The sequence below is a fragment of the Heterocephalus glaber genome, unplaced genomic scaffold (genome assembly GCF_053883595.1).
Source record: "Heterocephalus glaber isolate CG9 unplaced genomic scaffold, H.glaber_assembly_v1.0 deba00001447, whole genome shotgun sequence".
NCBI lineage: Eukaryota > Metazoa > Chordata > Mammalia > Rodentia > Bathyergidae > Heterocephalus > Heterocephalus glaber.
This window is the reverse complement of record NW_028258299.1, coordinates 13,694,738-13,722,368: the sequence shown is the minus strand read 5'-3', so window position 1 is coordinate 13,722,368 and position 27,631 is coordinate 13,694,738. Positions and strand designations below refer to the sequence as shown.

At 52.0% G+C, this 27,631-nt stretch overlaps 1 protein-coding gene across 2 annotated transcripts; it reads right to left on the bottom strand.

Moving 5' to 3' along the window:
- Window positions 1–412: 412 nt before the first annotated feature.
- Ttc22 (tetratricopeptide repeat domain 22) lies at window positions 413–26,786 on the bottom strand. Of its 2 annotated transcripts, XM_004869645.3 has the most exons (7): window positions 24,907–26,786; window positions 8,380–8,435; window positions 8,154–8,269; window positions 7,582–7,700; window positions 6,815–6,976; window positions 5,133–5,285; window positions 413–4,635 (listed from the first exon to the last, which is right to left on the bottom strand). In XM_004869645.3, the coding sequence occupies exons 1-7, from the start codon at window positions 25,471–25,473 to the stop codon at window positions 4,099–4,101; spliced, it is 1,710 nt and encodes a 569-aa protein (XP_004869702.1). In that variant the 5' UTR covers window positions 25,474–26,786; the 3' UTR covers window positions 413–4,098. The 2 variants fall into 2 exon arrangements, with proteins under 2 accessions (XP_004869702.1, XP_021103872.1); XM_021248213.2 differs by lacking the exon at window positions 6,815–6,976.
- Between the last annotated feature and the right edge of the window lie 845 nt (window positions 26,787–27,631).

Below are 27,631 nucleotides of genomic sequence, written 5' to 3'. Positions count from 1 at the left end.
TTTGTGGGTGACAAAACTCAGAGGAGCTGCAGTCTGATGAAACAGTTTGCATGCCAAGGCAGAACAAGCCCTGCTACAGAACGATTGATTGGCTTGGAAACATAAACATGAAAAAGCCATCCAGATTTTATGTGTTCAGTTTATAGAGCAACATATGTGATAGAGGAGAAAATAATCCAAAGCCCAAATAGTTAAAAGTAGTTAAAATAGTTAAAAGCCATTTATGAATACACTTTAGCCTGCCTGCCCCTCAATGCAGTGTGACAGGGCCTCAGTTTAACCTCTACAAGCCTCAGTTTCCTCCTCTGTGAGAAATGGCAACAATGCCCACATGAGCTCACGTCACGGATTGTGAGCGGGGACTGGAATAAGGGGTGTGAAATACATGCCATGGCATGTTTTCAGTACATCGTTTTGGTTTTTTTTTTTTTTGGTACCGGGGATTGAACTCGGGTCCTTGTGCTTTTGAGGCAGGCGGCGGAACCACTGAGCTAAATCCCCAGCCCCTTCAGTACATTGTTTTGATGGTGATGATGATACAGTGATTTCCTATGACCTGTCAGTGGGGTCCCTCCTGCTCAAATTGTTCTTCTGTGGCCACCTGGAGGCTAGCTGGGGCTTTCCACAGCTCTGCAGGAGTCTGCTAGCCACTAGCTCGCTGAGCACGTACCTCCCCTCCTCCTTGTCTAAGAAACAGAGAAGTTGCATTCCAGCCAGGCCTGGAGGGGGCAGATGCTCCAGCTGGGTGGGACAGCAGTTCAAGCCTGCGGGGGGCAAAACAATCTTGGAGGTATTTTTATTTTTAATTTTTTTTTTCAGTACTGGGGATTGAACTCAGGACCTTGCGCTTACCAGGCAGGTGCAGTGCCACTGAGCTAAATGCCCAGCCCCCATCGCGGGTAAAACAGTGGGGACCAGGGCCAGCTGTAGAGCCAGGGGGCAGCCTGGAGCGCTGGGTGCTGGGTGGGGGGAGCTGGGAAAGAGGGGACAGCCGCTGCATCCCCAGCCCCATCAGCCAGTGTGCCAGTGATTCGGCCCCATGGAGCTGCGGTGGGTTTTCCCTGGAAATGTGCCCAGGATGCTGGGGATCCGTTCTCATCTGCTCATTTTACTGCCGAACTGTAAAGTGATAAATGTCATTACCCTTCCGCTCCTTAAACAAGAAAAAAGTTAACAGCCTGAGAAAAGGAGATATTTCACTTCATTTGGCATCCAGCCACCATCATCCAAGCAGGGTGCTCCCTTGGGGTCTGATGAGGGACAAGGACAGGCACCGCTGTCTTTGCTGTCAGCTGCCAGGGAGGCTCCGTGCAGGTCCAGGCTGAGCTGGCAGTGTAGCCAGGCACCCTCTAAACAACTCCAGCACTGTAATGGGTGCTGTAACAGAAAGAGAGCACAGGCTGGGGATTTAGCTCAGTGGTTCTACCACTGACAAAAAAAGAGAGCACGGAGGCCAGAGGAGAGTACCTCGCTTAGAGTCACTGTGCTTATTAGGGTCTGTTTTGTCTGGCCCCAGGAGGTGAACTTGAATCGTGGACAGAAATTACAGAGAAGATTTCAACTCAAAGGACAGATTACGAAAACACAGGCCTGTGGGAAAAGGAATTGATTGTTTTATGAGGCAGTGCACTGTTTATTTGCCAGAGATCTGCAACTCTTAGGGCTTCCTTTCAGAGCACTCACTGGAGAGAGAAGTCCTGCTCTAGATGAGGCAGAGATGGGTAATGACCAAGGTTCTTTCCAACTCCGAAATCCTAGAAACCTGTAATGAAGGAATCTTACCCATCTTCATATCTGTAATACGCTTTGTTCACACCAGCTAGATGGGAGCTCCCGGCCACCTGAGGACCCCTGCTAGACCCAGAGAAGAGTGTGGTTCATCTTCATTGCCCCAGCCGTGCGGTCATGAGGGTTTCCACTCTGCCGTGCTCCTCCATAGAGCTCCTGTAGTGTCAGCTGCATGACAGTTGTCCTCGCAGTGGGCAGGGGTATCCTGGGGAGCTTGAAGCTGTCCTTAAAGACCACCCAGCCACTGGCTCCTGAGCAGTGGCTTGGTGAAGAGGGACAGGCAAGCACCAGATCCTGGGCCTCAGGGACAGCCACATTCTCTTTCTTCCCCTGCTTGAGGGTGGCTGGGGTGGAGGGATGGGGTAGCCAACACTGCCAGCTAAAGCATTCAAAAGCTCTGGGGGTCTTCTGAGGCCTAGAGGCTTCTAAGGCCTGCATAGGTGCACAGCATGTCCAGGCTTCGAACTCCCCAGAGGCAAGGACAAGGACTGTTTATTTCCTGCCATAGCCCACTACCTCTCCAGCTTAGCACTATGCTGGGCACTTGCCCAGCATGTGGCAAATATCTCTTGAGGTGACTGGAAGGACTGCAGTCCTCCTGGATTTGACAGAAGTGAACTTGGCAAGGAAGCATCACGGAAAGGCCTGAAAGCCCTGCACCATGGATCTGTGGGCAGGGTTTTGAACTTGACCTTGCACAATGCTTGCTCTTTGAATCTCAGTTTCCCAATCACAGAACTGAAGAATTGGTATGAGGCTGGATAGGAGGTAAAAGAAAACCCATGCTTTCTGGCTTTTTTTTTTTTTTGTACGGGGGATCAAACTCAGGACCTTGTGCTTGTGAGGCAAGCAGCAGCACCACTGAGCTAAATTCCCGGCCCACTGGCTGAGCTTTTGAACTCAAGGGTCCTCTGGGCTGCAGACCTGACCTAACCTTAGTCCTATGGACCTGGTAATGGAGTCACCTGTCTGGGACTGAGGTGCCAGGGTACTGCTTTGGGGTTACTCAGCTCAGCAACCAGAATGAAGCCTCCCTTGCATGCCAAGCTCAGGGCAGGGTTGGGGGAAGTCAGATGTGGTTCCTGCCGCAAAGAACCCAGAGTGGAGTGGGGGGTGTACAGGCAGACAGAGTGATGATCCAAGAAGGAAATGAGTGCAAACGCAGTGGAGCAAAATGCCCTAGAATCTCCATGAAGAAAAAGGAGGGACTAGTGAGAGGTGGGAAGGCTTCCTGGAGGAGCCTTTCATCTGAGCACTTGGGATAGAAATGACAGGGGGACAGAGCCAGCAAAGGAACCGAATGTCCAATGGCACAGAGGTATGGCGGCCTGGGAGCAGAGGTGGGTGGAGTTACAGGTGGGTCTGGTACTCACAGGGCACCGGAAGCCCATCTCTAGACAGAATGTGGTACAGCTACACACCTGCAGGGCTGTGCTCCAGAGGTAGCCCTGGCTCTTCTCATTCTTACCCATGACCCTGCCTGGTGTCTCAGTGCCCTCGTCTGTGAAATGAGGATTATGATGCCTACCCTTCAGGGCTGTGGAGAGAATTCAGTAAGAGTGCACGTGTAAAGTCCAGGAGATGGGGTTTCTTATTTCTCTTTGGCTTTTGGTTAACGTGCAAACTGGACAGAAATTAGAATGGTGGTTTTTTAACTACTCATGATCAGTGTGAATGAGATTATCAGAGAGAAAGCTTATGAAAAAGGTTATGACAGGAAAGGGGTGGTGAAAGAAGAAATGCATGACCTTGGGGACAGGAAAGGCTAGGACGGAAACTGGGCTAAGGACGAACTTCACCAGCTTTATTTCAAGGGGTTTGGGAGGCTTTTCAGAGCAAGTTGACAGGAATGAGGCCTGCTGGAAAATGCGTGGTCAGGTGGGAGAGGCCTGAGCACCCAGGTATGAGTAAGGGCCCACCCCCAGCCCGCTCACTGGGCGACCGGGCCCTCTGTCCTAGCCAAGGCGCAACAGAGTGTGGCTCCTGAGAATCCAGTGACAGACACTTGGGCACAAGGACTAGAAAACCGCCACAACTGAGGCAGCGCTATTCTGTTTATCTCAGCAGACTCGCAGTCATCTTAATTCTGTCCCTCAGCTGGCAGTTTTCTAGTGGCCTCGTGCCGGCTCCCAGAGTCCTTTGCCATCTGGAATCAGGTCCTTCTGCCACTGCGGGCATTTGGAACTGCCAGAGTTTCATGGTCCCCATTCACAATTCCTGAAAAAGACTCTGATTGGCTCCGCCTACAAGCCAATGGCAGGGCGGGCCCAATCACCTGGGGGCGGGGCGGGGCCTCAGTGGGCCCCGGGCTCAGACGGAGAACGCCCTGTGGCCTCGCAGTTTCCCAGCACCGTAGCCCTGGCGCTCCATGGTCTCGAAAAGCAGCCGGACCAGCGCCAGCCGTCCTTGGGCCACCAAGGCGCGGGCCAGCCCCAGCACCTCGTCCATGTGGCCGCGCCACACGCGCTGCAGCTCCTGGCGCAGGCTGGCCGCGGGGTATTTGCCCTGGGCGCGGCGCAGCCAGGCATCCACCTCGCGGCCCAGCTCGCCGTCGCTCAGCTGTGCCTGGCTCCACTGCGCCAGCAGTGCCTCGAGCAGGCAGCCGAAGCCCTCGGGGCGGTTGGAGCCCGCGTCGTCCAGCTCCACGGCGCGCTTGAAGCAGGCCGCCGCGTTGGCGTCCTCGCCCTTGATGCGCAGGCATTTGCCGCGCAGCAGCTGCAGCTCGGGCAGCGCGGCGCCCAGCTCCGACTCTCCGGCCTTGGCCAGGAAGACCAGCGCCTGGTTGAGCGCCGCCTCGTCCACCGCCAGCAGCTCCTGCACGGCGTCCACGCCCATGTAGTAGTAGACCTGGTGTGTGGGGAGGGGGATGGCGCGGGCTGAGATTCCTTCCAAATCGCCGCCCCTGTCATTAGTCCCCAAGCCTGCATCATTCATGCGGCCACCCACCTCCTGTGCAGGATTAACTGCACGTTGTTTCTGGCCCCTGCAAAGAGACAGTATCGGAATTCGAGGTCCAGCGTCTCCACTCCTAGCCATACAACCTCGAGGGGGTCTATTTCTGCCCCTCGGTGTCCGCATATGTAAATTAGAATTTGCCATTTCTTGGTGACCCCTGCCTGAGCACAGGCGGCACTTCTGGATAGAATACAGCTCTTTACTTACCAAGTGCTCAGAGCGCCTGGCCTCCTCTATGCTCCACACACTGCGGCAATTCCTTCCCGCCCCCAGAGGCTGGGGGACTGCACCCCATTCCTGTCAGGGCCCTTAGTGGCCCACCTCAGCCTGACAGGTGGTCAATGCGTTCTTGGTGTGCCCTCTGACAACCAGGCCAAGCGGCTGCTTACCTGGCCAATGTCCAGGTAGGTCCTGAGGCCCGGGCACACCCTGACCACTTGCTCGAGATCAGCCTTGGCTTGGGCCAGGTGGCTCCGGTCGGGCATGCCTCCAAGGCCTGCCTTGGCCCGCTCCAGGTCGTGCAGGTAGGCTGTGGTGTGGATCTGTGACAGAGGACAGGCTCAGGCAAGTCCCTCCAGGCAAGGCCTCCGCCTCCGTCCTGGCCTAACCCAAGCCAATTTATTCCTCAGCAGCAAACTGGGACAGAGAGTGACACAACAGAAACTCTCGCCTTCATGGCACTTGTACTTTAGTGGGAAGAGAGCCAGTAAATGTGACAGATAGGTCAACAGTATGTTAGGGAGTGACTGGTATTAAGAATAACAGGAAAGAACAGAAAGCACTGGCAGGGGATTGATGATATTGGCAGTAAAACAGTGGTCTCTAGAGGCTGCCTTTTTTTTTTTTTGAGACAAAATCTTGCTTGCCTCAAATTTGTGATCTTCCTGCCTCCTGACCAGCTGGGATGACAAGCATATGCCACATGGCCCAGGTCAGAAGCCGCCTTTTTTGGTCAGCCCTGTAGGAAGTTAGAGAGGAGGCGAATCAGAGATCCCTGGGTGAGGAACATTGTGGGTTGAGGTGGCGCTGGGAGAGAGAGTGAGAGGTGAGCAGAGGAGCGGGTGGAGAGTCATATGTGCGCATCTTCCTCCTCTATTCCTCCTCCTCTGACCATGTAAGGAGTGAGTCCGACCTCTGAGCCACAGGAGAGAGTAAGGCCAGGGTTGCTGCTACCTGAATGCAAGACCCTGTGGAAGTTTGCTACCTCCCTGTGCCTCAGTGACAGACTAGAACATGTCTGGCTGCTTCAAGGGACTTTTGTGAGGTTTACAGCAGACCGTGCATGAGCCAGAGAGGTTTCGGAGAAATGCAGAGTTCCATATATGTTTTATGGTTTACTAGTATGATTAATATCTTTATCATAAAGATCACCACCTCAGCGATAGTAAAGGAATTTCCTGCTTGATATATACTGGCAAAATAATTAAGCCACTGAGACTAAGAATGGGAGCAGACATCAGCCAAATAGGCGTTCTCAGGGTGTGCACGATGCTGAGTTTTACACACACAATCCCATAACTCTCCTAACAACTCCAACGAGGCAGGGACAATCACTCCCAGTCCACAGATAAAGAAACAGAGGCTTTGACTTTGATCGAGAGCACTTTGTGAGGTCCCCTAACAGGCAGGGATGGCGTGGGGTTTGAACAGAGGCTGCCTGGGGCAGCCCAGAGCTCAGTGCAGTGCTGCCTTTGTCACAGCACCTCCCTCCCACACCTAGGCGCCGACTTCAGTGTGACCTCAGGCAACCTCTGACACCGCCTAAAGTAGGTGTGATTAGCCACCTCTTACAGATTGTGGAACTGAGGTTGGAGGGATAGGTGGCCTCCAACAGCTCTAGGCAATAGGTAGAGAGGCCAGATCTCAACTGTGGTCAATCTGACTCCACCGGGCTAAGCCAGAATCTCCTGGCGGCTCCAGCCAGGCGCTGAGTTAGAGACCCCTGCAGTGGGAAGGGCACTTGCATTTCTGTGCGCCCCGATAAGCCCTCTGCTCCCTCCCACCATGAAGGCTCCAGGGTCTTGGCCCTGGTCCTTTCTTCTGGTATCAGGGGCGCTGCAGGGAGACCCACCTTGGCCCTGGTACAGTACGCCTGCCAGTTGAGCTCTGGGTCTCCTAGGACATCCAGGGCCATGTTACAGGTTCCAATGGCCATGTCTTGCTTTCCTAGGAAGTGGAAGATTTTGGCCAGGCGGTTGAGGATGGGAGGTTGGTCCTTGGCAATCTCAATGGCCTAGGGAAGGGAAGGGAAGGGAGGGGGTGGGAGCATACTATGTGTCTGCTCACTCTCACGATGGGACCCAGTGCCTTGGGGCGAATGCCCTGGCACTCAGCTCCTGAGAGCCCAACTTACCACCACGGTCACAGTCATGGCCAGCAGACCTTTCTAGGCCCTGTGACCCTCCTGTCAGTTCAAGCCCCCAACTTTGCCTGGCACAGGTGAGGGAAGGGTCTACCCCTTCCATGCTTACAGGGCCTCTAGCAGGGCTGCAGTACTTCCTCCATATGGGACCCACTGCTGCCTGTTCTAAGTGATTTGCCTTAGGGTCACACAGCTGTGGGCAGAGCTGGCAGTGAGGCCCCAGCCACACCCACCTTCTGTCCACTGTGACCTGGGGTGGGGAGAAGAGGGTGGGACAATGTGCACACAGGCCTCAGGGGGCCGGCCGATCAGTGTGGGGAGGGTCTTGGTGTTAGGCAAAGAGGAAGAACCACAAGAAGAGCTTCTGAATGAGGAGCAGGTGGAGAGAGAGGGCTGGAGTCAGTGTCCTTCCTGGGCGGGCCTCTCAGTGAGGGAGGACACCAGTCTTCAGAGTGGGGGTGCTCAGGGACACATACCTTGCCAAAGCAGTCCAAGGGGTCGGTCCCCGAGTACCCGCAGTCGTGGACTCCCATGGGGGTGGTGGAGAAGGTGTCCTTCCTCTCCAGCAGCATCCCGACATAGCACCAGGCCAGGGCTGGGAGAGGGGTGGGAGGAGCCCAAGGATGGATGGGCCAGCTCCACTCAGCATCAGCCCCCACGAAGACCAGGCAGGGACAGCAGCGTGAAACCACAGACAACCCAGGGACAGGGAGTGACAAAGTAGGGGCAGGGCACAAGCATGGGAGAGAAGGGACACATCCAGGGCTCATTCTCTGTCTACTAGGCCTCCTGGGGCCTCATTTCAGGGGCACAGCTATCCTCATGGTGCTAGTCCCTGTCTAGCTATCTGGCCTTGGAGGAAATGGCTCAACTCCTCTCCAGCAGAGCAAGCCGCAGGACACCTGGGTGAACAGCTGAGGAAAGACAGAGGGTGTGAGAGAAAGGCACGAACAGAAAAGGGAGGCAGTGCCAGAGGTAGCAGGGCTAGTGACAGGTAAAGGGACAGCGGGCAGAAGCCATGCTACCAGCCCTGCTCTGGGGCCTCTACCTCGCTGGCAGGCATCGGAGGCCTTGAGGACTTGCCGGAGCAGAGCCAGTGTGCGGTTGAAGGCGGGCAGCCTCTTCTGCTCCTCACTGCCCAGCTCCAGGAAGATGCCATCCAGCCTGTGTCAGGAGGGGGCCATGGCCTCAGCCCCTCCCCTCCCCTGGGAGCCCCCGCCTGCCGGGCCACACCTGTCCCCACCACCCTGGGCCCAGCCACCCACAGGCTTGACCTGATGAAGAGTGTTGCCATGGTGAAGTACCAGCCCCTTTTCTCCTCCATGGGGATCTAGGGAAGCAGAGAGCAGCAGGCTGCTGTTATGGAGGTGCTCTGGACGTTGTTCAGGAGTACCATGGTTTCCCTGAACCCCGAGAGGCAGCAGGGTCAGGGGGAGAAGGCTTTGGCCTCAAAAACCCTGGCTATAGGCCCAGCTCTGCCCATGTCTGCCTGGGCATCTTTGGGCAAGTTACTGGGCTCCCCTGACCACAGAGGATCTGGGAGCCCCAGAAATTCGCAGGGAACAGGTGCGGGCCACCTTTCCTCCCCTGCACACAGGCTCTGCTCCCCAGCCTGGCCACATGCTCCACGGGTCACCTTTGCTCTCCAACACCACCACCTCTCTGCCCTTCCCAAGCAAGGCCCTCTGGGCACATTGAGTGAGCCCAGCTCTGCCGAAGCCTGGGCCCCCTGAACCGTTTTCCCATTATTATTCTTGCCAACCTTGCTGTGCATTTAGACCGACTTGGGTAGCAGATAAAATATTTATGCTGTTATTTATGGGAGTAGCTACTCCTGCCTCAGGAAGGAATTTTAATGAAAACCAATAAAACCCCCAGTGCATATCGACAGCTCTGCCTCAAGCTCCAGCCCTCCCCTCCACCTTCATCTCTCCGATCAGCTGCAAGCCCCAACCCCACACCGCTCCACCCACCCCTGCGGCAACCACCTCAGCCAGTTCCTGAGCCCCTCTGTGCCTGGCCCTGGGGGTGGCTGACAAGGAGGCTTTGAGAGGAGCTTGCCTGCTGGCTGGGAAACAGACCCAGCCATCAATCCCCCCATTTGACAGTGTTGGACACCCAGCACCTGGACCTCACAATAAAATGAACATAAGGGAGCCCGAGGCAGAGCCCAGAGTCCAAGTGCCTGGTCCGGGTCACCCAGCTTGAGCATAAGAGCAGAAATTGAATACTGCTCAGCTCCAAAGCTCGTGTTCCCTTCATTACGCCAGGCTGCCAAAAACTAGTAAGAGGCAAAGTCTGCCCAATGTCACAGGAGTGAAGCAGGCCCAGAGTAAGCAGGACGGACAGGCCAGTCCCAGCCAGGGGGGTGGGTTTCAGGTGGATCTTGAGCAAGCACAGGTACTGTACAGGCTGGGCTAGAGACCAGGGCATCCCGGATAGAGGCTTGATACGAGCAGAGGCCTGGGGACATGGGAACAGCAGCCTGGTGGGCACAAAGCATAGCATGTGGGAATGGGGTGGTGGTGGGGGAGCCAATGCTGGCCAGGGAGACCCTGGGTGGACCTAGAGGGAGGGGCCTTGTGTGACAGATCTACTGAGTGCTCCAACTGCCCAAGAGGCCCTGCTGGCTGCATTTTGCCACAGCCCGTTCCTCCCAGAATCTCCAGTGTGGCCCTGGGCTGGGCAGTGAGGACAGGAGAGGAAAGGTGGGCCCCCTCTTGAGGGGCCTTGGTCTGGCAGGAAAGACAGACCCAAGACACACAGAGGAGCAGTCTGGAAATTTCCAATCCGGATGTCCTCCAAGGCATCCCAGCAGAGGAGGCGCCAGAGCAGGATGCTCAAGGATGAGCAGGGACCACCCAGCTGGACTTGGATCTACGTCACCCCCTCTCTGGGCCACACTGGCCAAGGACCTTGACATGATGTTGAGACCTGGGCCTCCTGCTGTCAGTGACCCAAGACTTTCTGGTGCAGCCTGCTTTGCGGCTGGGTACACAGTCACGGCAGGGAGGAGGAGGAACTCCCACCCACCCCTGCTCCTGACAAGGCGGAGGCCTCAGCGGGAACAAGTGGAGTGCAGAGGTGGGCGGCCCTGGGCACGAGGTGCCCCCTTAGCCCCAGAGGAGGAGACACCAGGCTATCGGGATCTCTTGAGCGCAGGGCCTGGCCCTGGGGAAGCTGAGCAGGCTCAGGGCTGTCCAGGCGGCTGCTTTGTCCACTGCGACCTGCTTCAGTGCCCCAGGCACAGTGTCTCACCTCACCCCTGCTCCGCTCTCCAGGACCAAAGGTCCCTGTGGGGTCCCAGGTGCCTTTCTTTTCCCACAGGAGCAATGTGCCATCCTTGGGGCTCCTGGTTCAGAGCTACCCCCTTGTTTCGTATTCTGCCCAACAGAAACTAAATTGGGTGCCCAAACCACACAGTTAGTGCATGACAGGTGGGACTTAAGCTTGTGCCTCTGTGGTCCTTGCTGCAAGGTTTCTTGCCTACAACACGCAGTTAGCTCATCAACCCCTGAATTATGTGACTGAGGACAATGAGACCAGACAGGTGACTTACACAAAGTCCCACATTAGTTGGCATCAGGGTTTACCTTTGACCCAGTGGTCCCTCAACCTCTCTGTTCAGAGTCCACATCCTTGAGTAGCAGAACATGAGAGCTTTTCACTGAGCAGGCAATATCGCCACCTGGTGGCAGTATGCTAAATTGCAGGGGCAATTCCTTCACCTCAACTCAAAAGACTCAAGTCTCATTTAAAAAAAAAAAAAAAAAAAGGGCCAATGTAGTGGTGCCTGTGATCCCAGCACTCTGGGAAGCTGAGGCAGGAGGATGGCAAGTTCGAACCAGCCTGAGTAACTTAGCAATTTAGTGAGATAGTGTCTCAAAAGAAAGCAAGAAAGAAAAAGAAAGGGCTGGGGATGCAGCTCAGTGCAGAAGCCCTGGGTTCAATCCACGGTGCTGGGGAGGAAAAAGAAGCTAGTGCCATCAGAGTTCCAAACCTGGTCCCTCCACAGTCCCTCAGAGAGCGATGTCGGCAGCTGGGGCTAGCGTGTGTGGTGTGGTGTCAATGGGGTGAGCAGATGGATTTGGAGGCCTCAGCGTGCTGGGTTTTAATCTTCCATTCCTGCCTGACGTGAAGCTGGCGGAGGCTTTCACTCTGAGGGCAACCTGGCCTGAAAACAGGCTGTCTTTAAAGTCCTTCCGGTTCTCAGAGGCAGCAGCTGAAGCTGTTACCAGGGGCAACCCAGCAAGTCCGCCCCCTGCGGGGGGCTTTACATTACACAGGCCTCTGCTGCCCTCCCTCCCTCTCTCCATCCTGGAGAATGAAGTTGCCATGAAACCTGGGCGGGTCTGGGGGGCCTGGACACTACCATACGTGGAGGCTCACATCTCGGGGACCGCTGCCCAACTCTGGGCAGGTCACCCAGCACCTTCTCCCCCCGCCATAGGCCCGCAGCGTGGTCTCGGGTCTGTGGGCGGGGCTGGCAGGTGATGTTGGGGAGGGACCCAGGCGAGGCCATGCTGACTTTCCAGGGAAACCTGTATCCTGGTCCTGGCTGCAGGTGAGTGTGAGGGGCAGATCCAGGGAGGGGCTCAGAGCAGACCCCAGTTCTCTGAGGCCCTGGCCCTTCCCGTCATTTCACAGATGGGGAAACTGAGGCAGAAAGAAGCAGAAACTCGCCTACTTGACCTGACATTTCAGGCCAGGTCTGTTTGGCTTAAGTCCTGTTCTTCCCATAACATGTGCGTACAAAGAACTAGTGTGTGTTCAGTGTCACCATTTACATGATCTTTTGTGGCCTGCAAAATGAGTGTCATTATCCTTTTAATACAGATGGGGAAACTGAGGCACTATCAAGTCCTCAAAGCCACTGGGACTGAAACCTGGGCATGGTGCTCTTGTTGCTATGCTAATAATAGCAAAAAAATATTTTTTTTTGGAGACAAGGTCTCACTATGCAGTTCAGGCTGTCCTTGAACTTGGTATGTTGCCCAGGCTGGCTTTGAACTCACAGTAATCCTCCTGCCTCAGCCTCCTGAGTGCTGGGATAACAGATGTGCACCAACATGCATGCCAATAATAGCAAATTTTATTGAGCACTTACTATGCACTAGGTACATCATTTATAAGTTTTGACCTGCTAGACCCTCAAGGGCTACCTTATGAGGTAGGGACTATTGTCATCTGATTTTACAGAGGAGGCAGCTCTGGCACATATGGTCAGGTGGTTTCCAGAGTGACACAGGTGGAAGGAAACAGACCTTGAACCCAGCAACCAGCTCCAGGGTCCCAGAACCTAACTACCTGAGATTAGTGGTGCTCAAAGTGTGGGCCTCTACCACAGCCTGGGGCTCACTTGGGAATTTGATAGAAATATGGATTCCTCAGGAGACTGAGCCAGAGACCCAGCCGGAGACTGGGCCAGTGAGGACCCCTGGGCTCGCCCACCAGCCTCCACCTTGGCTGTGCAGGTGCCTGCAACAACAGGCACCCCACCCGCCCCACCCCACCTCTTGGCTGTACAGCTACTTGGATCCACACTACAGAGGCACAGGGGAGCATGAAGACCATTGTCCTGAGCTGCAGAAGTGAACAACAGAGAGAGGGCCTCTCTTAGGCTCCCTGATGAAAACTGAAGCCCAATGGAAAAGTGAGGAGAATCTCTGCAATAAAGGCATACCAGACCACCGTGCTTGGTAAGTTGGAGGGATCATCACCTCCCATTGGAACCTGGACTATCTTCAGGGGAAAGGCAGCTGGAACCTGTACTAGAACCTTGCAGAGTTCAACCCTGAAGGAGGACAGGGAGCTCCACTTGGGACTTGCAGCCAGAAATCTGCCTGAATCTCATCAGTCTGTGACTGGTTACTGAGACTCACTGACTTATAACTGCACACTGTTGCCCACATTGTCTATTGTGACAGCAGAGACATGCCCTGAAGGAGGCCCTTCATTTTTATCTTTTATTGTTATTTTCAAAATTACCACTGTTTTTTTGCTCTTATTTTTAATTTTTTTCTTCTTTACTACTCTTAAAATTTTTTTCTTTTTTCTTTCTTTTCTCTTTCCTTTCTCTCTCTCACACTCACTCTCTTGCTGTCCCACATTGTTCTTCATCTCCCTTTGTGTTCCTGTTCTGCCTCTAATTCATATTTCTTCTTTATCTTTCTTTTCTTCTCTTTCCTTCTCTCACCTGTGTCCTCTGGCCTTACTGCTAACCTTCCCCTATCCTTCTACTTACCTATTCCTTCCTCCCCAACTCCTTCTAACTCCCCATCCTTAAGGGTAAAGTTGCTATATTGAAGAGTTTATTCACAATAAACATATGTTGGGTTGGTCCTTGATTTTGATTTAATTCACACAATTAAAGGTGATAGATTAATAACTACCACAAATTGTCATTTTCTAAGAGGTACTTGATGCTATTGGTACTTGATGGTACTTCTAGAGGTACTTGATGTTGCTGATTGTATCACTTGGGCTAAGGTGTTGTGATTGATCTAATCAGTTGTCCTTCCTGGTATAATGAAAATGAGACAGCCTCAGAGCCATTAGAGACTCAAAACCTAAAGACCAGCTATATCTGGAAGACACCTCTGAGAAGCAATCATTCCATAAGGGTTCTAAATACATCAACAAAGACATTTACAATAAGCAACTTCAAAGTATCAACCCAGGAAATACACCAAGGACAGTACCAAAAACAAAAATGAGAAGACATTTAAGTAAGACACAAACTCAGACTTCCACCCCACAAAAGGCAGAATTCTGGGGGAAACGAGGTGGAAAAGTCTGATAATCAACCACCTGGACACCCTGAACTGATAGCACAGGAAGCAACAAAACAGATGAATGAGGGTCTAGAAAAATTCAAAACAGAAATTATTTCCCAGATAACTACAGAGATGGTGAGCAGAGTGAAAGACATGATTAGAGGCTCTATAACAGAAACAGATAAAAAAATAGATGTGCTCAGCAACATGCTGGAAGCCATGAATACCCAGCATAAGAAAGAAATGGAAACCATGATCGCCCAACATAAGAAAGAAATGGAATCCATGAAACAGATTCAAACAGATATTCAGGAGATTAAAAACTCCACTGAAAGCATGCAGAGCAGATTAAGGGACTCTGAAGACAGAATATCAGATATAGAAGACAGGATTGTGGTTAAGGACCATGAAAACAGAGATCTCTTCAAAATAGTAAGGGACCACAAGAAATCAATCCAGCAGCTGCTAGATGATGCAAAGAAGAATAACATAAGACTGATAGGAGTCCACAAAAAAACAGGAGAAAGTACAATTGACATAAAAAAATCTGTTCAAAGAAGTAATAGTAGAAAACTTCCCAGACAGAGGTGGAGAATTGGACATACAGATAAGTGAGGCATTATAGAAGCCATGATCAAAAAAAATCTATACCTAGACATATAATAGTCAAGATCCCAGAAACCCAACAGAAGAAAAAAATTCTACAGGCAGCTAGAGAAAAGAAGCAAATCACCTACAAAGGAAAGCCCATCAGAATCACGGCAGACTTCTCAACACAAACCCTCAAGTCAAGGAGAGCCTGGAGTGAAGTATTTCAAACCCTGAAAGAAAATAACTTCCAACCTAGACTGTTGTATCCTGCAAAATTATCTTTCAAAATTGATGGGGAAATTAGATACCTTCATGACAAAGAAGACCTGAGAAATTCATGAACACTAAACCAGCACTCCAAACAATTCTAAGCAATATTGTAGGAAAAGACAATGAAGGTCACAACTCCATGAGGCCCAGCAGAGGGAAGCCACCAGGCAAGGTAAGAAACTATAGGGAAAGGGGGAAAAATAAGAAATAAAAGAGCCCAAAACAGCGAAACATCATGACAAGGATAAGTCAATGTCTATCAATTATAACTCTCAATGTTAATGACCTCAATTCACCAATCAAAAGAAATGGACTGAGAGAATGGATTAAGAAGCAAAATCCAGCAATATGCTGTATGCAAGAAACACACCTGGCCGGGGATTTAGCTCAGTGGTTTCGCCGCCTGCTGCACAAGCACAAGGACCCGAGTTCAATCCCTGGAACCAAAAAAAGAAACACACCTAACTCAAAAAGAAATTCATAGGCTGAAAGTCAAAGGATGGAAAACAGTTCTCCATGTGACAGGAACCCAGAAAAAAGCAGAGATAGCAATCTTATTTGCAGACAAAGTAGATTTAAAACCAAAACTAATTAAGAGAGACAAAGATGGACACTACATCCTTGTGAAGGGAACAATCCAAGAGGAAGAGATGACAGTCCTAAATATATATGCACCAAATATGAATGCCCCCAACTATACAAAACAAATATTAATGGACACAAAAAATCAAATAAGCACTAATACAATTGTAGTGGGGGACTTCAGTACCCCATTATCACAAATAGACAGATCATCTAGACAAAAAATTAACAACGAAATTTTAGAACTGAACCAAGCTATTGAACAAATGGACTTAATAGATGTTTACAGAGTGTTCCACCCAACAAAATCAGAATACACATTGTTTTCAGCTGCACACGGGTCATTCTCCAAAAGAGACCACATGCTAGTTCATAGGACATGTCTAAGTAAATGTAAAAGAATTGAAGTTACTCCCTGTATATTATCAGACCATAGTGCAATAAAATTGGAGGTCAATAACATAAGAAACTGCAAAACTCCCACAAACACATGGAAATTGAATAACACCCTCCTGAACAACCAATGGGTCACAGAGGAAATTAAAGAAGAAATTAGACAGTTTCTACAAGTAAATGATAATGCCAGTACAACATACAGGAATCTATGGGACACAATAAAAGCAGTTCTATGAGGGAAATTCATAGCAGTGAATGCCCATATTAGGAAAACAGAGAGAACTCAAATAAAAAACCTAATGCAGCACCTCAAGGTCCTAGAAAAAGAAGAGCATAACAAACCCAAACCTTGTACAAGAGAGGAAATTATAAAGATCAGAGCAGAAATCAACGCAATGGAGACTAAGAGAATGATACAAAAAATTAATGAATCAAAGAGTTGGTTTTTCAAAAGAATAAATAAAATCAATAAACCTTTAGCCAACCTTATCAAGAAAAGGAAAGAAAAGCCTCAAATCCATGCAATTAAGAATGAAAAAGGTGAAGTCACAACAGACCCAGCAGAAATCTAGAGGATCATCAATACCTACTTTGAGAACCTGTACTCTAATAAAATGGAAAACACAGAAGAAATGGACAGATTCCTAGATACATAGCAAATTGCCAAAGTGAAATGAAGAAGATACAGAAATTCTAAACACCCCAATTACAATGAGTGAAATTGAAAATGTAATAAAAAATTTATCAACAAAGAAAAGCCCAGGTCCTGATGGCTTCACTGCTGAATTCTATAAGACATTTAAAAAAGAACTATCGCCATTACTCTTTAAGCTCATGAAGGAAAATGAAAGGGAAGCAAGGCTTCCAAATTCATTCCTGGAAGCAAGTGTTACTTTGATTCCAAAATCAGGGAAAGACCCAACCCAAAAAGAGAACTACAGACCAATCTCCCTAATGAATATAGATGCAAAAATCCTCAACAAGATACTGGCAAACAGAATATAGAGGGTCATCAAGAAAATCATACACCCTGACCAAGTCAGATTTATCCCAGGGATGCAAGGATGGTTCAACATTCATAAATCAATAAACATAATACACTATATTAACAAAGTCAAGGACAAAAACCATATGATCATCTCCATAGATGCAGAAAAGGCATTTGACAAAATCCAACACCCATTCATGATAAAAAAAAGCTACAGAAAATTGGAATAGAAGGTCTTTATTTCAACCTGATTAAGGGTATTTACGAAAAACCAACAGCCATCATCATACTAAATGGTCAAAAACTGAAAACTTTCACACTAAAATCAGGAACAAGACAAGGATGCCTATCATCACTCCTTTTCTATATAGTTCTGGAAACATTAGCCACAGCAATTAGAAAAGAGAAAGAAATAAAAGGAATAAAGATAGGAAAAGAAGACGTTAAACTGTCATTATTTGCTGACAATATGATACTTTACATAGAAGACCCAAAAAATTCCGCCAGAAGACTTCTAGACTTAATTGACAGATTCAGTAGAGTAGCTGGATACAAGGTCAACACTCAAAAAACAATAGCCTTCTTGTACACAAATAACAGACTCACTGAGAGAGAAATTAGGGAAATACTTCCATTTATGATAGCGTCCAAAAAAATGAAATATCTAGGAATCAGTCTAACAAAGGAAGCAAAAGACCTCTACACTGAAAACTACAGCACTCTGAAAAAAGAGATTGAAGAGGATACAAGAAAATGGAAAGACATCCCTTGCTCCTGGGTAGGAAGAACCAATATAGTGAAAATGGCCATACTTCCAAAACTACTATATATATTCAATGCAATGCCAATTGAAATTCCAACAATATACTTCACAGAACTAGAGAAAACAATCCAAAAATTCATTTGGAATCATAAGAGACCTAGAATAGCTAAAGCAATTCTAAGCAACAGAGACATGGCTGGGGGTATGAAAATCCCCAACTTGAAACTATACTACAAATCTATGTGATAAAATCAGCATGGTGCTGACAAAGGAACAGACCTGAGGATCAGTGGAACAGATTAGAAGATGAAGAAACAACTCCAGACATTTTCAGCCACCTCATCTTTGACAAAGGACCCAACCACCATCATTGGAGGAAAGATAGCCTATTTAATAAATAGTGTTGGAAAAACTGGATTTCAACCAGCCAAAGATTGAAACTAGACCCATACCTATCACCATGCACTAAACTAAGATCAAAATGGATTGAAGATCTAAATATTGCTGGAAGATAAGTTAGGTAGAACTCTTGAAGACACTGGCATAGGAAAAGACTTTATGAACAAAACCTCAGTAGCCTGGGAACTAGCACAGAGAATCAACAACTGGGATCTCATCTTATTAAAAAGCTTCTGCACTGCAAGAGAAACCACTAACAGAGCTAAGAGACAACCTACAATGTGAGAAAAAATTTTTAGCAGCTGTACCTCAAAGGTCTACTATCGAGAATATATAAAGAAATGAAAAAAATCAGACCCCCCAAATTCAAAGACCCAGTTCAAAAATGAGCATCTGAAATGAACAGACATTTCTCAGACAAAGAAGTAAAAGCAGCAAATAAATATATGAAAAAATGTTCAACATCACTGGTTATTCAAGAGATGCAGATGAAAACAACACTGAGAGATTCCACCTCACCCCAGAAAGAATGGTTGCTATCAAGAAATCAACCAATAACAAATGCTAGCTGGGCTGTGGGGAGAAAGGAACCCTTCTCCATTTTTGGTGGGAGTGTAGACTGGTGCAACCACTGTGGAAATCAGAATGGAGATACCTCAAAGAACTAGGGCAAGGGGTCCCATTTGACCCAGCTATTCCCCTGCTGGGTATCTTCCTAAAAGAATTAAAAGAATCATACCACAGCAATGTATGTGTACCCATGTTTATAGCGGCACAGTTTGTAATAGCTAAGGATTGGAAACAGCCCAAGTGTCCATCAACTGGAAACTGGATAAAGAAGATGTGTTTTTTTTTAATAAAATGGAGTACTACTCAGCCATAAAGAATGAGAAACTAGAGTCATTTATAGCTAAATGGATGCATATTGAGGCCACACTCTTAAGTGAAATAAATAGGACAAACATGTGTAAATACCGAACGGTGTCTCTAGTGTGAGAAACTGAAAGTGTAAATAAAGATTAAAATGATTAAAACAAATAACTGATAATTTGAAATAGGAAAAGGTCCAAAGGTGTAGGGGCGTTGGGAAGGGGAAAGGAAAAAAGGGAAAGGAAAAACTATGAGAAAAGAAAAAAATGGAAACGAAATCTATGTAAATAGGGAAGGGTGGAGGGGGTGAAGGGCTCACAGGTAATGGGGAAAAAAATAAGAACCAAGATACATCATGTAGGGGCCAGCGATTTAGCTCAGTGTTTCCGGCGCCTGCCTTGAAAGTGCAAGGTCCTGAGTTTGATTCCTGGTACAGAAAAAAAAAAGATACATCATGAACAGGTACAAGCACCCAATGATAAATGTAAATGTATTGTATACCTAAAATGTACCAATAAAAGAATTTTTTAAAAAATAGAAAAAAGAAATGTGGATTCCTGATGGGCTGAGTCACACTCTGAGAATGGGGGCCCAGCAGGCTTCGTGAACTGCATGCTGAGGTTCAAGAGCCACGAGTGCTGGATCAGCAGGGAGGAGGGTAGGAACAGGCTAGCAGCTGCCTTGAGTTTTTTTTTTTGTTTTTTTTTTTTGGTACTGGGGATGGAACTCAGGTCCTTGCACATGCGCAGCAGGCGGAGAAACCACTGAGCTAAATGCCTTGAGTTTTAATGATTCAGAATATCCAAAATTTCGGTGCTAGGGAACCGTGAAGATCCTACATCCTATAGCTGGGTGGGCAAGCGACAAAGGCTGGCACCCTGGCAGAAATCCTGAGACTAGGCTAAGTCCTTCCAGAGCAGGCGCAGGATGGCAGGAGCACTGGAAGGTGGCCCGGGAGAAAGGTCGCTGGGGGGCTTGGCTTTTACCATCCCGGTGGTTTGCACATCTGTGTGCCGCTGAACGGGCTGTGGAGACACCTTGTTGGTTCACAGGAAAAATATTTATTTGCCTTGCAGTCTGAACTTTGCCCTCATGGCTGCACCCTGCATTCCGGAGTGGCTTTCTGGGAGCTAATTCTCTCCCCACCCTCTGCCAGGGCTGGGGTGAGTGACAGAGGGGAGGGAAGCAACATCTCAAAGGTGTTATCTCCCTCCCCCTCCCTCCCCCTCCTCCCTCTCCCCCCCTCCTCCCCCCTCCCCCTCCTCCTCCTTGCTCCAAGGAGGAAAGAGACTAAGAAAGCTGCCCGCCCAGCCCACAGCCCAGGGCGGAAGGGCCGGGACTCAGGTTCTCCTCTGCCTCCTTCACCGCCTCTGTTCTTTCCACCTCATCGCACGGGCCCAAGAAGGCTGACACTGCGGAAACTGAAGTCACAGCGGGCAGGTCTAGGATGCGTCCTTCCGGCTGGACTGGAATGTCGCCTGTGACAAGCAGGCAGCACACCACGCCTGTCCCTGCCCTTGCTCCACACCAGGAGGGGACACGGCGCGTGTGCCGATGCCCTCAATGCCCTTCCGCCCCTCCAAAGGCCACGGGCTCCACTTCCGCGTCTACAAATAGGACCTGCCTGGGTTAGAAGCCTGTTGGGGGTGGGGGTTGGCAGTGCTTCCTGTGGGGTGACTGAGGGCCTTGGAGGCAAGAATCTGCCCCAGCTTGGAGGGCCCTATGAGGACTTTACACGGTGAGCAGATGACTGCAGCTCCCAGCTGCCATTTCCCTTCTGGCCCGAGGTCTCCAGTGCCGGTGTAGGCCCTGGGGCTGTCCTTGCTTTGCTCCTGACTCACCTAACTGCTAGAGTCACTTCTCCATTCCACATTCCCAGTGGACAAGCCCACCCCGCCCAGGCCTGGGTCCAAGTCGGGTGCCAAGGCCAGTAGCAGCGAGGTTTGTCTGGAGAGGTCCTGTGCCCTCCACAGAGATCCCAGCACGCAACAGCAGGGCCCTTCCCGGTCTGAATACAAACCGAAGGTGCCACCGAAAGTGCCGTCCTGACCCAGAGCCTGGCGCACTGGTGCCCACCTGGGCTGCCCGAGCCAGCACAGGGCACTCAGTGAGTGTGGGTGCAGGTGCCCAGGCTCATGTGTGCCAAGCGCCCAATATTTTGGTAAGAGGGGAGGAAATCAAATAACTAAGTTGGCTTGGGACACGGATATTATTTTTGTTTTTTAGAGAAACATAAGTTCTAGCTACCTTATTTTTTTTTAAGTAGGGATTTTAAGACAAAATCGAGTTGTTCAACTACATCAAATTTAGTTGAAACACACAATGGGAGAGGCCCAGGCCGAGGGCTCCACCCCCGGGGACAAAGCTCAGCAGAGGCTGGTGACAGCTTGTGACAGCAACAGGAGGTGCAGCTTGGGGACCGCGGGTGCACAGGAGGTGGCAGAGGACACGATCTGACCTTCATATTTCTGTCACGGACGGAGAACGGAGGAGGGAAGGAAGGGCGGACAGGGGAAGTCACAGAGCCTCACCCTGCATAGAAAGACTGCTTGTTTTGGGTTCCAGGTGGGATCCCCAACTTCACAACGTCCTCTCTGATCGGCTCAGCCCTGGAGCCGCTCTTCAACCTCCGGCTCCTGGGCTCTTCCCTGCCTGCCGCTGCCGGGCGACTGTCCAGCCGGGGGTGCCTCCCTTCCTTCCTGCCTGGGCTCTGCCTCTGCCTCCGCCCCTGGCCTCGTCCTCCCGTCCCTGACAAGGCCCCCCACTCTGCAGGGCTCCCCTTGGGTCTCGCAGGTCCCTCACCCTGACTCTCTGCCCCTCTAGAAGCCATTTGACCAGGTCTGCCCTGGGCAGGAGCCCTCCAGTCCCAGGTCCCGTCATGCACACTGGGGCCGGGCTCCTGTGAGCACTGTGAAGGTCCAGTCTGGAAGGTGCTGGCGAAGGGCGTCACCCAAGCAGCCATGTGCAGCTCTGCCAGGAAGCTCTGGGAGGAGCTGGCATGCTGGCGCTGGGTGGCGCTGGGTGGCAGAGGGTGCGGTACCTACCAGGGAGGGGTAAACCAGCACAGTGTGCTTGGGGGCTACAGAATTACTATGAATGAAGTAGGGGCTGAGGGAGACAGGGAAATGTGCCCAAAGCAGGAGGCAGAACTGGACTTCAGAGACCGTGCTGGCAGCTCTTTGGAGCCACCGTGTGCCCTTCCTCATGTAGCTTTGGGCTGCCATCCTCCCCTGCTGCAATTCAGCCACCCCAGAAGCCCTCATGCACTCAGTGCAGGCTCCTGCCCCAGGGCCTTTGCACACACCATGTCCCTGGCAGGAGCACCTGCACCCGTTCCCGCCAGGGTCCTCCTGCCTCTCTCAGAAGCCTCCCTCCCTCGCTTTTCCAAACACACTCACTGCTGCACTGCTCATAGGACCTGGGCTTTCCGATCACTGCTGATGCCGACATCCGGTCCCTATGTCCCCAAAATGCCCTTCAGCTGTTACTCTCTGGGGCCCTGTTGTGGTTCAGGAAGCGTGCTGCTGTGATGCAGGCCTGTGGACTCTGCCAGCCACAGACACATCTCCAATCATCCCTCTGACCCAGGCCCAGGGAAAGAGGAGCTAATGAAGGAACACACATTTGCTTCTCCCTCCACACACGTCTCAGTGGCAGGAACTTCTTAAAGGCAGGGTAGCAGACAGTCAACGCGAAGTAAATGTAAGATGCTCAGAACCTCCCAGTGCATGGGCCCTTTCATTCCACCTTTTGGTTGGAGAATCACAGTAACCTGAGACTGAAGCAGACGGAAACCAGAGAAGCCAAGTGACTTGCCCAAAGCCACAGAGCAAAATAACAACAGAGCTCAAACTCAAGCTTCCTAATTCGTCTTGCTGAAGCCCTCGTCAATGTCGCCCTGACTGTGCCTCTTTCCTGAGGCCCTGCTTGGTGCCAGGTACTGTACAAGCATGATCTGATCTACTCCTCACATGTTGAACAGGACAGCGGTCCACATCCCCAACTCCCTCCTGGCCACAGCTGCTCAGGGCAGAGCTGAGGAGCAGCGGCTGGCGGGGCCCAAGGGTGCAGCTCAAGCTGGGCTGTCCTGGCCCAGCTGAGCTGACTGTACAGAGGGAGCAGCCAGCCCTCTGCTGTGTCCCTGGCCTCTGCCTCTCAGCTCACTTCCCACGCTGTGCCCCTAGGGAGGGCGGGAAAGGCTCTCGAAGGCCATCTGGGCCCTCCCTGCGCCCATTTCTCAGATGAGAGAACCGAAGGCCAGAGCGAGGCCTCCGCTATGGGCAGTGCTGCAGCTGAGACAGCTTAGGGCCCCCAGGGCTCCAGGCCCCACTCCACAGCCGGACACCTGGAGTGCTGGCCGCTCCTCCCCTGCAGGGCCACCTGGCTGTCAGGGCTCAGGATTTCGGAGCCCTGAAGGCCCCGTGGGAGGGTATTTCCACGGAGGAGAGAAGGCTTCACGGCCGGGAGGATGCAGGCTCAGCTGGACTCTGCTGTCCCCGTGCCTCCTCTTCCAGGAGCTTTGCAAACATTAATGACAACATCAGCCAAGCACAGGATCCTCACTTTACCACCGAGGGAGTCTCAGATGCACATGCCGTTACTGTCCCCATGTCACACAGAGCAGTGGACACTTGGAGACACTAAGTCCTGAGCAGAGGTGAGAGCACAGGGGATGCCAGGCCGTCTGCCCGGGGTCTCCTCGCTTGGCTTCTGCCCCGAGCTGCTGTCCCTCATCGTCTGTGCCCCAGCTGGTGACTGGCACCATTCCCCCACGGAAACCACACGCTCTGCTGCAGACCCACTCAGGCTTCCCATGTGCGAAGGCTTGTTGCTATTTAAATATCACCGATCTAAAGCACTATGAAACATGGCTGCTGTCGGCTCAATTCCGCCCGCACTGTCTTCCCAGAAAGGCCACGGTATCCCGTGAGCAGTGAGGAATGACTGAGCTGTGGACGCTTCCGCTCCTCACCACTCAGTGGCGCCACCATAAATGCTGACTGTCCCAGCTGCCCAGTGCTGGCAGATTTTGTTCTGCCTCGGGAGATAACTAGTATATCTAACTAGTTTATCTAGTACTTGTCTATTTAGCGCTAGGCCCTGTGAGGCGCACACAGCCATCCAAGATACCTCAGCTGTGGGGTTTCCTGTGGTGGTGCCCACGGGCACTGTCCCCACTGCCAAAGCCTCAGCTCCAGGGCCGGGGATTTAGCTCAGTGCTTTCGCTGCCTGCTGCGCAAGCGCAAGAACCCGAGTTCGATCCCCGGTACCCAAAAACCAAAAACAAAACCAGAAAGTCTCAGAGCTCCAGCTGAAGACAGACTCGCAGGTGCACAGTCGGACCAAGCGGAGGCTCTGACCCTCCTGAGAAGGTGGTGGAGGACTCCTAGGGATGGGGTGTCTGAGAGAAGCCCCAGGCCAAGAGGACCTGCTGGGACAGACAGAGCAGCAGGCGCCCCAGGCAGAGGCTGAGAGATGGACAAGGTGGATGGCAAGGAGACCTGGCCCGCAGGGACGGAGAGGCCGTGGGATGTGGCAACAGCCTGGCTCACGAGGGGAACACGCAGAGGACAGGCAGAGAGCTGCTGGTGGAGGGCTCGAGGGCCAACCCTGGGGCCAGGATCCCCGTGCCAGCCAGAGGGAGTGGGCTGAGGGACGCTACTGCGACACCGCACTGGCAGCCAGGCTGAGGCTGGCAGGAGGGTCAGGACGCGGCCGGGCAGGAAGCCAGAGGAGCAGGCAGGATATTGTGGAGGCCGGAAGCAGGGAGCAGACCTGAGGTACAGGAGAGCTGGGGTCTGAATGGACGGGGGTGGGGAGGAAGAGTGGGAAGGCTGCCTGAGTTTCCGGTGCTGCCTCGCCGTACTGTTAGTAGGTGGAGGTGCAGGGGCCCAGGGACAGGTGCTTACTTGTTGGGAGGAAGAAGGATGTGCGATGAATTGGCCAGGATGGTTTGCGGTATTGCCAAGAGAGAGACCTAGGCTGGCAGCCCGCGGGGGAGCAGAGCAGGAGAGCTTGTTGGGACCGAAGGGGGTGCGCACCGGCAGGGTATTCCACAGGCCAGAGGGCCGGTGGAGCGGTGGAGGGGACCTGGCAGACCAAAGAGGTCCTGCCCACAGCCTTTCCAGCGGAGGGTGGGGAGGGGCGGGGCGGGGATGTCACCCACCTGCTGCCCGTAGCTCAGCGCCTTGTCATAGCGTGCGAGGCCGGCCACCAGCACGCGCGCGCGCTCCTGCAGGCTGGCGCAGCCCACGTCGAAGCCGTGCGCGTAGCCCTGCTCAGCCAGGCAGCGCGCGGCGCGGAGCGGGGCGGCCCCGCCGGCCTCGGGGTCCGCGCCCAGGCCCATGAGGCTCGCTAGCCGTGCGGCGCACGCCTCCTCCTCTTCCTCTTGTCCCAGCCGCCCGTACACGTGTGCCAGGTTGGCCCAGGCGTTGAGGTTGCCCGGGTCCTCGCGGGCCACTTCGAGGAAGCGCTCGCGGGCCTCGTCCAGCTCCTCGAGGTAGAAGGCGAAGACGCCCAGGAGGTGCTGCACCGCGGGCCGCTGCGGGCCGGCCGCCAGCTCCAGCTCCCGCCGCGCGCCCTCGCGCTGCAGCCGCAGGTCCCGGGCGCGCAGCGGGGCCGGCGAGCGCGGCTCGAAGTTCAGCTGCATTTCCAGGTGGAAGTGGCCTGGCAGGTAGTCCATGTCGTCGATGAGGGCGTCCAGGTCGTCGGTCGCGGCCTCGGGCCCCGCCATGGCTGCCTGGCCTCGTCCGGCCCCGAGGCGGCGGAGCGCGCTGGATGTGGCGCCCCCTGAGCTGCGCTGCGCTGAGGCCCAGGGCGCGGCTGCCTCACGTCCGGGAGCCTCCACCGGTGGGTGGGTCTAGCGTCGGTCGGGAGCGCCCGGAGGTGTTTCCGCTTTCGCTGTTCAGCAGCTTTTAGACTTGGCATTGCACAACCAGGAGTGGCAGAAAAACAGGTGCATTGTTGACTGCGAGCGCCCAAACCCCGGTGCGAAGCAAAAGTCAGAATTTGCTTCTCTGCTGAGTCCCGGAGGAGGAAAAGGACTGACCCAGGTCACAGGAGTGGGGCGCGCCCACAAAAGCCTGAAGTCCCAGTTTGCTGCCCTGTCTGGACAGGCCCTTGTAGTGGAGGGATCACCGTCTCCTGCTGCTGTCCTCGCCTCTGTCCTCCTTCCCACTTTCCTTGTCAGCGACTTAAGGATGACGGCCCATCCCCTGGGGCAGGGAGCAACCACCGGAAACCCGGAAGTGGCCACTCTAGCTAAGTGTGGCTCCACTCTCATCCTGGTGCCTGTCCTGCTCCGCGTGCCGCCTGTGGTCCAGTTTTCTTCTTCTGACCCGTCTTCTGGCGAGGACCAGAGCCCTGACCTCAAGCCTGCAGGCGGGGCCTGCCCCCTGCCACTGGGTGGACCCTTCATAGCCTGGTTCTGCCGCAGCTCGGGTTTTGGGGCCCTCCTCCTTCTGGGGGGCTGGGCTCTTCCACCTGCTGTCTCACCTTCTTCAAAAGAGACCCGCATTTGCAGACAGGTCGTGAACTGGGGGAAAATATTTCACTTCAGCAATCCAATAAAAGGAGAAACCAAAAGGACATTTTGGTGCCACTTTAACCTGTTCATTTGTAGACATAAGTTTAATCTATGTAGTTGTTCTTAACTGAAAAAAAAATTCCATTGCTGGCCAGCATGGAATTAAACTTGTTCTGAGCCTGGTTGGAAGTATTGGTGATGGAGTCCCAGAGTTTGCCCTTTTTATTTATTTATTTATATTTTTGGAGATAGGGTTTTGCTACGTAGTTCGGCCTGGCCTTGAACTCCTGGCGCTCCTCAGTCTTTTGAGTGCTGGGATTACAGGCGCATACCATCAAGCCTGGTGAGTTTGGCTTTATTTAAGAAATTGTTGCAACATATACTTTGCATAAAAGTTACCATTTTAACCATTAAGTACACTCACATGTTGTGCAACAGCCCCATCTTCCATCCCTGGAACTTTTTAATCTTCCCAAATTGGAACTCCGTATCCATTAAGCAATAACTCTGCACTTCTTCCTCCCCCAGCACCTGCTAACCACCATTCTACTTTCTGTCTCTATGCAGTTGACTACTCTAGTACTTCATGTAAGTGGAACTATACAGTATCTGTTCATGTCTGACTAGCCTAATGTCTTCAGGTTTATTCATGTAGCATGTGTCAGAATTTCCTTTTTAAAGGCGGAGTAATATTCCACTGTGTATATCACAGTTCATCCACTCATCTATTGGTGTACATGTTGCTTCTACCTTGTGGCTCTTGTAAACAGTGCTGCTATGTACCGCAAATTCTGTTCTGTATGTATTACAGATGCAGTGTATGGATTGGCTTCCTAGACGTGAGGCTTCTACATCATATGATAATTCTGTGTTTAATTCTTTGAGAAGCTGTCATAGTGTTTTCCCCAGCAGCTCCACAATTTTTCTTTCTCACCAGCAATGCACAAGGCTTCCGTTTTCTCTACATCCTTGCCAACATGTGTCATTTTCTGTTTTTAATAATACCTGACAGCATGGGTGGGCTTGGCTTTTGCTGTGCTCTGAGAAGATGAGGAGGACCTGGAGGGAGGGAAGGGAGGTGTGGGTGTTTCAGCAGCAAGAAAGGTTTGCAAAGGTCGGAGAGTCCCTGACCAACTGTGCGCCCTCAGGACAGAGCAGCCCGTGTGTCCAGAACCTCATGTAGCGGGGAGGTGGAGGAGAGAGGCCCAGAGGCAGTGCCCCCCAGCCCCAAGCCTCAGTCCCAGCAGAGAAGCTGGACGGACTCCATCACATGCGGCTCCCCCTTCTGGGTGGGTTAAACTCTCCAAGCCAGGAGCTCTCAGACGCCATGGAGCCCCATATCCCTTGTGTGCCCCTCAGGTGGCCA

Coding starts and splice junctions, on each gene's coding strand:
- Ttc22 (XM_004869645.3), bottom strand. CDS start 25,473: ATGGCGGGGCCCGAGGCCGCGACCGACGACCTGGACGCCCTCATCGAC. Junction 8,270..8,379: donor ATGGCAACACTCTTCATCAG/GTCAAGCCTGTG, acceptor CTCCTGACACAG/GCTGGATGGCATCTTCCTGG. Junction 5,286..6,814: donor CGTACTGTACCAGGGCCAAG/GTGGGTCTCCCT, acceptor CCTCTGTCACAG/ATCCACACCACAGCCTACCT.